Below are 13190 nucleotides of genomic sequence, written 5' to 3' on the forward strand. Positions count from 1 at the left end.
AATGAGACGCTACTTGATAAACCACTACCCGGAAAAGATATTTGAAGCCTGAGAAGCTAGACATCAATTTTTGAGGTATTTACATTATTAAAAGTTAAATTGTCAGTTAACTCTTCAGAGAAACAGCATTTTCCAAACTGATATAAAAAAAAGTCCACAGCAGAGGACACTGCTTCTCAGGAAGTAAAAGTTATTGTTTTACACTTGTGGATGTTTTGATTGTCATTTTAAGACAGTCAACTGTAAGGTTTTTTTTTTATATTTGCTTGTAATGTTCCTGCATTATTCTTTGCACTTAAACATAAATGTTTTGTAGTAATGAATATGATTACAACATTTGAGTATTATGTTTGTGTTCGATTACAGGAAGGGTGTTTATCCTAAACATCCCTGCCACTTCATTATACACACTATGGTATTTTTTTAAAATGTTTTTGACAATTCTACTGTGGCCTTAATACAGTGGTTCTTAACCTTGTTGGAGGTACCGAACCCCACCAGTTTCATATGCACGTTCACCGAACCCTTCTTTAGTGAAAAATAACTTCTTTTTTCTTCTTCTTCAAATTCAAGACAAAGTAATGTTTTTTTTTTACTAGTGCACAAAATGAACCGTGTATGAACATCACCTTGTTCAAAGAACAAAACCAACACAGTGCATGAACTCACAACAAATTACACACTTGCAAATCAGATGGAAAACTAGAGGGAACATTGTTTGGGGGTATCCATAATACTTAGACTTAGACTTATTTTTTTATTGTCATTCAAATGTTAACTTTACAGTACAGATACGTCGATAGGGAGAAGTTTTTATTTACACGATTGATTGATTGATTGATTGAATGAAACTTTTATTAGTAGATTGCACAGTACAGTACACTTCCTTTCCCTCCTCCGCCCGCATAGTCTCCTTGTCGTGCCGACAACAAACCACGGTGAGCCCGCTGGTCCCGCTATATAATCTTAGATGTTGTGATGTGGTGTAAATCACTTAAAAACAGATGGCTGGTGGTGGTCACCAATGTCCATAAGGACCGAAAGTGCAAAATAAAAGCAAGAGAGCTAAAAATCTACAAAACATGGCTGCCTGGTCGGGGACTAAGGCTATGTCTACACTAAGCCGGATAACCCCTTAAACGAAAAATTATTTAGCCTAAGGCCCCGTTTCAGCCACACTAAACCAGCGTTTAAGGCCACCCTCCTCGGACACGGGTAAGTGCACCGTCTATTTCTTGAATCTCCGGTTCTTAGCTATGTATGGACTCATTGATTGTTTACAAACTGAGTTCGGAGAGGAAGTGGAGTCAGAAAGACCGCGCCCCACACAGGAAGTGACGTCGGAAAGAATGCGCCACAGCCAGCTTCATAACAACCGGAGCTAACCACTGGAAAGATGGCGGCGAGTCATCCAGACATGCCCGTGTTTCTCCTTCTTCTACATGTACAGACGCTTGTGGAAATTACACATGAATACCTTAAGAGAAGAAAACTCACGATTGCAGCTATTTCGGATACAACACTTTTAAGATGGCAAGAGAACTTTCGAAAGTCCAGGTCAACTTACCGAAAAACTTTGTCCATTTGTCGAAGGAGAGACAACGAGAATGCGTGGATTGGATAAACAAGGTAGCGTGTGCTTTGTATTACCTGGCCGACTAGTGAAGACTACGGAAAACATTGAATGCATTTGGACTGGCAAAGCAGACTGTATCAGTTACTGTCCGCCATGTATGTCGCGGACTCAACGTCTAGGTCCAGAGTATATAAAGTCACCAAAAAGGAATGGACAATGAAGATGAAGGCAAAAGAGTGAGGAGTGTCCTGACCAGAAATCTAGATCCCTAGATTAATTGTTGTAAAATGTTCTTTATCACGTTTATTTTCACATGTCCATTAAAGATTTGATTAATTTATGATGGCTCAGGTATGATTCACTACAATAGGGCCCCGCAGCGCACTGGATTCCAGTTGGACCCTGACTTAAACTAATTGAAAAACTTATTCGGGTGTTACCATTTAGTGGTCAATTGTACGGAATATGTACTTTACTGTGCAATCTACTAATAAAAGTTTCAATCAATCAATCAAAAAGTTAATTGAAATACCACAACACTAGATATTTTTCAGATAAATTAAATTTAATTCAAGAACTTGCACACAAAGCAACACTGGAGGTGACTATGACGTGCGCCTTTCCTGCGCATGCGTACTAGTTTACGTTGCGCCGGCAGACGGGGGGGGGGGGGGGGGAAGAAGGGTCTTAAACGACCATTGTGTGTGTGTGGACAAGGATAAGGTTAGGTGGGATTTACCCTGGATAACCTTCGCCGGCTTATTGTAGAAGGAGCCTAAGACAACACCGTCACCTTCCCGCGGCAAAATAAAGAATGATTTTCCTAAAAAATACTTTTAAATGGATCGGTGCCTACTGTGTCCGGCAATAGACCATTTAGTAAGACAACATAATCCATTATTACGTTAGCAATGTAGCTCATAGCTTAGCTTATTGTTTACAAGGAGTCGAAGCAGCAGTGCAGTGGACTTATTAACATGATAAGAATAGAAAACCATGTTATTGTCCATATACACATGTATATGTCCAGGATCTAGCATTGGAGAGATACATACTCTGTAGAGGTTTAACCTGAGCGTACAGTACCAGACTTGCAGCTGGGCTTCCTTCCTTTCCCTCCTCCGCCCGCATAGTCTCCTCGTCGTGCCGACGACAAACCACGGTGAGCCACGCTGGTACCGCAATATCATCTGAGATGTTTTCAATCAATCAATCAATCAATGTTTATTTATATAGCCCTAAATCACAAGTGTCTCAAAGGGCTGCACAAGCCACAACGACATCTGCGGTTCAGTGCCCACATAAGGGCAAGGAAAAACTCACAACCCAGTGGGACGTCGATGAGAATGACTATGAGAAACGTTGGAGAGGACCGCAGATGTGGGTAACCCCCCCGCCCCCTCTAGGGGAGACCAGATGCAATGGATGTCGAGTGGGTCTAACATAATATTGTGAAAGTCCAGTCCATAGTGGATCTAACATAATATGGGTTATGGGTTATACTTGTATAGCGCTTTTCTACCTTCAAGGTACTCAAAGCGCTTTGACACTATTTCCACATTTACCCATTCACACACACATTCACACACTGATGGCGGGAGCTGCCATGCAAGGCGCTAACCAGCAGTCATCAGAGGCAAAGGGTGAAGTGTCTTGCCCAAGGACACAACGGACGTGACTAGGAAGGTAGAAGGTGGGAATTGAACCCCAGTAACCAGCAACCCTCCGATTGCTGGCACAGCCACTCTATCAACTTCGCCACGCCGTCCCCTAATAATAGTGAGAGTCCAGTCCATAGTGGGGCCAGCAGGAGACCATCCCGAGCGGAGACGGGTCAGCAGCGCAGAGATGTCCCCAACCGATACACAGGCGAGCGGTCCACCCCGGGTCCCGACTTTGGACAGCCAGCACTTCATCCATGGCCATCCATGGTTTTGTTGTGGTGAAAGTCACTTAAAACAGATGGCTGGTGATGGTCACCAATGTCCGTAAGGTCCGAAAGTGCAAAATAAAAGCTAAAAAACTACAAAACATGGCTGCCGGTTCGGGGACTAAGGTTTACTCAGCGTGAAGGGGTGTGGTGAGGAGGGGTTCATTCGCATCTACTGTAAAAACACCCCCTCTCAAAACTACTTATTTTAATGGAGGGCCAAAAAGTAGCTTGAAGATGGTATGTAAAACATAATCGATGCAAATATTTCACCAAACAAACCATTACATGTTATGTAAACCACAAGGAAGTGTTTTAAATATCCATCCATCCCTCCATCTTCTTCTGTGTATCCGAGGTCAGGTCGCGGGGGCAGCAGCCTAAGCAGGGAAGTCCAGACTTCCCTCTCCCCAGCCACTTCGTCCAGCTCCTCCAGGTGGATCCCGAGGTGTTCCCAGGCCTGCCGGGAGACATAGTCTTCCCGACGTGTCCTGGGTCTTCCCCGTGGCCTACTACCGCTCGGAGGCGTTCGGGTGGCATTCTGACCAGATGCCCGAACCACCTCATCTGGTTCCTCTCAATCAATCAATCAATCAATCAATCAATGATTGATGACCATAGGTGAGGATGGGAACGTAGATCGACCGGTAAATTGAGAGCTTTGCCTTCCGGCTCAGCTCCTTCTTCACCACAACGGATCGATACAGCGTCCGCATTACTGAAGACGCCGCACCGATCCGCCTGTCGATCTCACGATCCACTCTTCCCTCACTCGTGAACAAGAGTCCGAGGTAATTGAACTCCTCTACTTGGGGCAGAGTCTCCTCCCCAACCCGGAGATGGCACTCCACCCTTTTCCGGGCGAGAACCATGGACTCGGACTTGGAGGTGCTGATTCTCATATAAATATAGAACATAAATTATAATATGACCCCTTCAAGGAAGGCAGGATTGTTTCACAAACATCTTCGCAACGCCTCCACGGTTTGACTTCAAATTTTCAAGAATTATGCAGATCCCAAATACACAACAGGTAAGACAAGTTCGTTTTGCATAATAGAGCCTCTATAAAACTTAGCAGCTAAGCAATATGATATTGTACTTCTTTTGTTCAGCCCTCTATGGTTTCTGTTTAGCTTGCTGCCACGCAAAACTTAGCAACAGAGTTATCATTTAGAATAAACTGCAGAGAATAGATCAGCATCCAATCCAGTTTCCATTAGCATGTATACTAAATATACACTATATTGCCAAAAGTATTTGGCCACCCATCCAAATGATCAGAATCAGGTGTCCTAATCATTTGGCCCGGCCACAGGTGTATAAAATCAAGCACTTAGGCTTGGTGACTGTTTCAACAAACATTTGTGAAAGAATGGGCCGCTCTCAGTGATTTCCAGCGTTATAGGATGCCACCTGTGCAACAAATCCAGTCGTGAAATTTCCTCGCTCCTAAATAGTCCAAAGTCAACTGTGGGTTTTATTATAAGAACATGGAAGAGTTTGGGAACAACAGCAACTCAGCCACCGAGTGGTAGGCCACGTAAACTGACAGAGAGGGCTCAGCGGATGCTGAAGCGCATATTGCAAAGAGGTCGCCGACTTTCTGCACAGTCAGTTGCTACAGAACTCCAAACTTCATGTGACCTTCCAATTAGCCCACGCACAGTACGCCGAGAGCTTCATGGAATGGGTTTCCATGGCCGAGCAGCTGCATCTAAGGCATACATCACCAAGTCCGATGCAAAGCGTCGGTTGCAGTGGTGTAAAGCATGTCGCCACTGGACTCTAGAGCAGTGGTTCTTAACCTTGTTGGAGGTACCGAACCCCACCAGTTTCATATGCGCATTCACCGAACTCTTCTTTAGTGAAAAATAAAAAAAAATTTTTTTTCAAATTCAAGAAAAAGTTATGTTTTTTTTACTGGTGCACAAAATGAACTGTGCATGAACATCACCTTGTTCAAAGAACAAAACCAACACAGTGCATGAACTCACAACAAATTACACACCTTACACACATTACCATGAATTGATTAAATAATATTATTCGGGTGTTACCATTTAGTGGTCAATTGTACGGAATATGTACTGTACTGTGTAAACTGTACTGTTTCATATAATGTATTCTCTTCCTTTGCAATCTACTAGTAAATGTTTCAATTGATCAATCAAACAACCTGCAAATCAGATGCAAAATTAGAGGGAACATTGTTTGGGGGTATCCATAATACGCCGATAGGGAGAAGTTTTTATTTATACAATAAGTCGGATGTGTCTTTACCTCCGCCGAACCCCTAGGGTTCGATCGAACCCCGGTTAAGAACCACTGCTCTAGAGCATTCGAGACGCCTTCTCTGGAGTGATGAATCACCTTTTTAGATCTGGCAATCTGATGGACGAGTCTGGGTTTGGAGGTTGCCAGGAGAACGGTACATTTCGGACCGCATTGTGCCGAGTGTGAAATTTGGTGGAGGAGGAATTATGGTGTGGGGTTGTTTTTCGGGAGTTGGGCTTGGCTCCTTAGTTCCAGTGAAAGGAACTTTAAATGCTCCAGGATACCAAAACATTTTGGACAATTCCATGCTCCCAACCTTGTGGGAACAGTTTGGAGCGGGCCCCTTCCTCTTCCAACATGACTGTGCACCAGTGCACAAAGCAAGGTCCATAAAGATATGGATGACAGAGTCTGGTGTGGATGAACTTGACTGGCCTGCACAGAGTCCTGACCTGAACCCGATAGAACAGGGGTCACCAACCTTTTTGAAACCAAGAGCTACTTCTTGGGTACTGATTAATGCGAAGGGCTACCAGTTTGATACACACTTAAATAATTTGCCAGAAATAGCCAATTTGCTCAATTTACCTTTAACTCTATGTTATTATTAATAATTAAGGATATTTATCTTTGTGGAAACACTGATCATCTTAATGATTTCTCACAATAAATATATATAGAAACAGATAAATATCAATATGCAACACTTCATTTTTATATTTTCTCTAAGTGCACATTTTTCAAATTGAACATTTTCAAATGATCACTTCTAAGACAGTCTTGTGAAATCACAATATTCCATTTTAGCTAGCTAGCCACTAACATTTTTTAACAAATCATGAATTACTTTGCACGATGTTTGTACAAATAATAACTCATGTAAAATACAAAAGTCAACTCTCAAATTTTTAAATAAATCATGTCACATTTTGAACTGGACACCAAATCTGTTATCTGTTTCTTTGTCAGTTAGTGAAGACCAAGTCTTTAAAATATTTTCTTGGATTTTCAAATTCTATTTGAGTTTTGTCTCTCTTAGAATTAAAAATGTCGAGCAAAGCGAGACCAGCTTGCTAGTAAATAAATACAATTTAAAAAATAGAGGCAGCTCACTGGTAAGTGCTGCTATTTGAGCTATTTTTAGAACAGGCCAGCGGGCTACTCATCTGGTCCTTACGGGCTACCTGGTGCCCGCGGGCACCGCGTTGGTGACCCCTGCGATAGAACATCTTTGGGATGAATAAGAACGGAGACTAAGAGCCAGGCCAACATCGGTGTGTGACCTCACCAATGCGCTTTTGGAAGAATAGTGGTAAATTCCTATAAACACACTCCGCAACCTTGTGGACAGCCTTCCCATAAGAGTTGAAGCTGTAATAGCTGCAAAAGGTAGGACCGACATCATATAGAACCCTATGGGTTAGGAATGGGATGCCACTTCAAGTTCATATGTGAGTCAAGGCAGGTGGCCAAATACTTTTGGCAATATAGTGAATAAGTGAATTAAAAAAGGAGATCACTTTGCATGTTTAACCAACTGAACTTTTTTAAATCCCCCCACCTCCCCAGACGAACGCATTTTGCCGGCATAACAACAACGTCACTCCAAAGTGTGTCGCATTCGTTGCTAGAATAGCAAAGCCTTTTCTCTATTCAACTATTGCAGCATTTAGAGTGACAAGTCCGCTAAAAGGTGTTGTTCATTGTTGTTATTGCCAGGCCCTGCTCGGCTGCTGCTAGGGGCTAGCTCATAACAGGCTAGCCGCTGCTAGCTAGCGGAGAGTAGCCTCTTCGCTCGGCAACTTTCCCTTAAAACTGACTTTTTGATGCACACCGTGGAGGGTCGTCTCACCTCTTTCTGTTTGGGATCTTGCGGATAAACATCCGGAGGCCCGAGCCGGGGCCGCTTTAGTGGCCGGTGTTCGTAGCTGAGTATTCCAAAGGCAGCCATCATCCAGCGGCATCACAGCCAGACCTCCGCTACGCTCAGCACTACCATAAGCACTTCCGGTAGGATCCCGGCGCTTCAAAATAAAATGATTATTAGTTGATCAAGGACCACCAAAATGTATATAAAAATCCTTTATTCTCTATGACATTTATATAACATTTCTACATCGTCATTTCAAATTAGCATGAAATGTGAACGCTCATACATAAATACAACTGATAAAATAGTATTTTGAAGAATGATGTGAATAATCATCAACCTGTATTTTATGTGTATGAGAATCAATGAACTCCAGTAGCACAAGACCCAACAGAGATGTTCATATAAGAAATAAATCAATAGAAGCCTTGAATGATTTGAGAGAAGACATAAAGACACAAAAATGGGGACGGCGTGGTGCTGTTGGGGGAGTGGCCGTGCCAGCAACCTGAGGGTTCCTGGTTCAATCCCCACCTTCTATTAACCTCGTCACGCCCGTCGTGTCCTTGAGCAAGACACTTCACCCTTGCTCCTGATGGGTCGCGGTTAGGCCCTTGCATGGCAGCTCCCGCCATCAGTGTGTGAAGGTGTGTGTGAATGGGTGAATGTACAAGTATAACCCATTTATCATTTAAAAATGGGATGAAGTGTACAAAGACGTTGTGAATAATTCCCATGACTCATTTATAAATACAGTCGTGGTAAAATACAATAGTAAAATATACTGTATCTTAAAAGAAGTGCATAATATATCACCTAAAATACTTAAATATAATAAATAAATGAAAAATGTATAAAACAAGAAATAAAAACGACCAAGATAACCTGTCTAACCATATATATATATATATATATATATATATATATATATATATATATATATATATATATATATATATATATATATATATATATATATATATATATATATATATGTCTTAATTAGATTATCCAAAAAAATAGTGCTCGATACCGTGGTAGAGCGTAATATGTATGTGTAGGAAAAAAATCACAAGACTATTTAATCTCTACAGGCCTGTTTCATGAGGGGTTTCCTCAATCCTCAGGAGATTCTCCTGAGGATTGAGTATATATATATATATATATATATATATATATATATATATATATATATATATATATATATATATATATATATATATATATATATATATATATATATATATACATGTATATGTATGTATATATACATGTATATGTATGTATATATACATGTATATGTATGTATATATACATGTATATGTATATATATGTGAGAGACCATTTTAAAGACCTTGGAAAATTGTAAGGAATAAAAATAATATATATGTATATACAAAAATAAATACAGTAATTATTTATTACACTATAATACAATCTCTGGAAAAACTGATGGAATCCTCAGACTTGGAGAGGATTTTAATTCACTTGTTAAATGGTGTAGAACAAAAGCCGATAACAGACGTGACACAAGACTATAGTCATTTCAAATATCAAATTTCACTAAAAGAAATCAATAAAATGAATTGTGGTTGTTGGTAACAGTTTTAGTTTTAGATCAAGCAAAGTAAAATTAAAATATGGAATTAATCGCTCAATCCTGAGGAAAGAATTATGGAATCACCATTTATGTTTTAATTTCCAAAACTAACACCTGCACCAGATTAAATCTGTCCAGTAGTCTACAGTTCACACCTTGGAGAGCTGTTGCACCAGGTGGATTGACATGAATCATGGCCCCAACATGCGAGATTTCAACTGAAACAAAGAAGAGGATTATCAAACTTCTTCACGCAGTGTTGCAAAAGATTTGGATTGTTCAGTCAGCTGAGTCTGAAGTCTGGACCACGTACAAACAACGCGGGAAGGTTGTAAAAGGCAAGTAGACCAAGGAAAACATCTAAGTGTCTCGACAGAAAACGTCAAGCTATTGAAAACAGAAAATGCACAGCAAAACAAATGAAGAACAAATTGGTGGATGAAGTCACCGTCTGAGTTCCGAACTGTAAGAAAGGAAATGGGATTTACAGAAAAGCTAAATGGAAGCTGTCATTAACATCTAAAGAGAGAAAGACAAGGTTCCAATGGGCCAAGGAAAAGCAATGGTGGACTATGGATGACTGGATGAAAGTCATATTCTGTGATGAATCATGAATCTGCGTTGGCCAAGGTGATGATGCTGCAACTTTTGTTTGGTGCCGATCTAATGAGATTTATGAAGACGACTGCCTGAAGAAAACATGCACATTCCCACAGTCATTGATTATATGGTGCTGCATGTCAGGTAATGATGGCTGTCATTACATCTTCACTACATACGTACGTTTATATTGACTTATTGGACACTTTTCTTAATCCATTAATGGTTTAAGAAAAAAAGGATGTTTGGGGACAATGACATAATTTCGCAAAAACTGTAAAAAAAAAAAAAAAGTTCCTTGAAGAAAGACACATGAGGTCAATTCCACGGCCTGCAAATAGTCCGGATCTCAATCCAATGGAAAATGTGAGGTGGAAATGAAAGAAAATGGTGGATGACAAGACTCCAACATGCAAAGTTGGGGCGGCATAGCTCGGTTGGTAGAGTGGCCGTGCCAGCAACTTGAGGGTTCCAGGTTCAATTCCCGCTTCCGACATCCTAGTCACTGCCTTTGTGTCCTTGGGCAAGACACTTTACCCACCTGCTCCCAGTGCCACCCACACTGGTTTAAATGTAACTTAGATATTGGGTTTCACTATGTAAAGCGCTTTGAGTCACTAGAGAAAAGCGCTATATAAATATAATTCACTTCACTTCATCTGAGCAGAGAAAATTGGAGCAAGATTGATGAAGAGTCTGGTTTGTCACTCGTTAGGTCCATGCCTCAGAGACTGCAAGCTGTTATAAAAGCCAGAGGTGGTGCAACAAAGTACTAGTTGCGTTGTAGTGTTATTCTGTTAGATTTTCATGTTTCTACCATTTTATTGATTTCATTTAGTGTTTCTTAAGGTCAGAAAGTAGCCGTTTGAAATGACTGTAATTTTGTGTCATGTCTGTTTATCTGTTTTTTTTTCCCTACAAAATTAAACAACTGAATTAAAATCTTTCAAGTCTGTTAATTTCATATTTTTTTCCAGGGGAAATTAGAAATAAAAAAAACATTTTATTTAAAGGGGAAAAGTGTAAATACTAAACTCTCAATCAGTTGCAAAGTTACAGTCGTAACTTATAAAGAACATAATAATGTCATGGCTGTCTTGAGTTTCCAATACTTTCTACAACTCTTATTTTTTGGTGATAGAGTGATTGGAGCACATACTTGTTGGTCACAAAAAACATTCATGAAGTTTGGTTCTTTTATGAATTTATTATGGGTCTACTGAAAATGTGACCAAATCTGCTGGGTCAAAAGTATACATACAGCAATGTTAATATTTGGTTACATGTCCCTTGGCATTTTTTGTTTCATCTGACATCACATGGACAAAGATAAGACCTTCTGGAGGAAAGTTCTGTGGTCAGATGACACAAAAATTGAGCCGTTTGGCCACAATACCCAGCAATATGTTTGAGGAGAAAAGTTGAGGCCTTTAATCCCAAGAACACCATTCCTACCGTAAAGCATAGTGGTGGTAGTATTATGCTCTGGGCCTGTTTTGCTGCCAATGGAACTGGTGCTTTACAGAGAGTAAATGGGACAGTGAAAAAGGCGGATTACCTCCAAATTCTTCAGGACAACCTAAAATCATCAGCCCGGAGGTTGGGTCTTGGGCGCAGTTGGGTGTTCCAACAGGACAATGACCCCAAACACACATCAAAAGTGGTAAAGGAATGGCTAAATCAGGCTAGAATGAAGGTTTTAGAATTGCCTTCCCAAAGTCCGGACTTAAACATGTGGACAATGCTGAAGAAACAAGTCCAGTCAGAAAACCAACACATTTAGGTGAACTGCACCAATTTTGTCAAGAGGAGTGGTCAAAAATTCAACCAGAAGCCTGTGGATGGCTACCAAAAGTGCTTTATTGCAGTGAAACTTGCCAAGGGACATGTAAGCAAATATTAACATTGCTGTATGTATACTTCTGACCCAGCAGATTTGCTCACATTTCCAGTAGACCCATAATAAATTCATAAAAGAACCAAACTTCATGAATGTGTTTTCTGAACAACAAGTATGTGCTCCAATCACTCTATCACAAAACAATAAGAGTTGTGGAAATGATTGGAAACTCGATCAAGACAGCCATGACATTATGTTCTTTACAAGTGTATGTCAACTTTTGACCACGACTGTACATCTACTGTACTAAAATATTGCCAAGCAAGTCAAAGCACGGTCTAACAGTCATACAGTAAATGAAAGAGTGATGTGAATGTACGTTGAGAATGTTGGAATGTACGGCTGCATTCTTTTACCCTTTTTGTTGGTATTTTCTGTTCTCAGAAATGTATAACATTTCATTTCAAATGTACAAAAATAAAGATGTGCAAAAAACGTGGCAACAACACAATTACAAACCCCGTTTCCATATGAGTTGGGAAATTGTGTTAGATGTAAATATAAACGGAACACAATGATTTGCCAATCATTGTCAACCCATATTCAGTTGAATATGCTACAAAGACAACACATTTGATGTTCAAACTGATAAACATTTTTTTTTTTGCAAATAATCATTAACTTTAGAATTTGATGCCAGCAACACGTGACAAAGAAGTTGGGAAAGGTGGCAATAAATACTGATAAAGTTGAGGAATGCTCATCAAACACTTATTTGGAACATCCCACAGGTGAACAGGCAAATTGGGAACAGGTGGGTGCCATGATTGGGTATAAAAGTAGATTCCATGAAATGCTCAGTCATTCACAAACAAGGATGGGGCGAGGGTCACCACTTTGTCAACAAATGTGTGATCAAATTGTTGAACAGTTTAAGAAAAACCTTTCTCAACCAGCTATTGTAAGGAATTTAGGGATTTCACCATCTACGCTCCGTAATATCATCAAAGGGTTCAGAGAATCTGGAGAAATCACTGCACGTAAGCAGCTAAGCCCGTGACCTTCGATCCCTCAGGCTGTACTGCATCAACAAGCGACATCAGTGTGTAAAGGATATCACCACATGGGCTCAGGAACACTTCAGAAACCCACTGTCAGTAACTACAGTTGGTCGCTACATCTGTAAGCGCAAGTTAAAACTCTCCTATGCAAGGCGAAAACCGTTTATCAACAACACCCAGAGACGCCGTCGGCTTGGCTGGGCCTGAGCTCATCTAAGATGGACTGATACAAAGTGGAAAAGTGTTCTGTGGTCTGACGAGTCCACATTTCAAATTGTTTTTGGAAACTGTGGACGTCGTGTCCTCCGGACCAAAGAGGAAAAGAACCATCCGGATTGTTATAGGCGCAAAGTTGAAAAGCCAGCCTCTGTGATGGTATGGGGGTGTATTAGTGCCCAAGACATGGGTAACTTACACATCTGTGAAGGCACCATTA

At 40.6% G+C, this 13190-nt stretch overlaps 1 protein-coding gene across 2 annotated transcripts in view; it reads right to left on the minus strand.

Moving 5' to 3' along the window:
• The window catches only part of med12 (mediator complex subunit 12), a 67915-nt gene extending 60135 nt beyond the window's left edge, over positions 1-7780 (minus strand). For both annotated transcript variants that reach the window (XM_062040057.1, XM_062040056.1), the window contains exon 1: positions 7636-7780. In XM_062040057.1, coding sequence (XP_061896041.1) covers positions 7636-7737 — 102 coding nt within the window. In that variant the 5' untranslated portion in view covers positions 7738-7780. The remainder of the gene's footprint in view (positions 1-7635) is intronic.
• Positions 7781-13190: the final 5410 nt, after the last annotated feature.

This window comes from Entelurus aequoreus, linkage group LG28, assembly GCF_033978785.1.
Source record: "Entelurus aequoreus isolate RoL-2023_Sb linkage group LG28, RoL_Eaeq_v1.1, whole genome shotgun sequence".
Classification (NCBI taxonomy): domain Eukaryota; kingdom Metazoa; phylum Chordata; class Actinopteri; order Syngnathiformes; family Syngnathidae; genus Entelurus; species Entelurus aequoreus.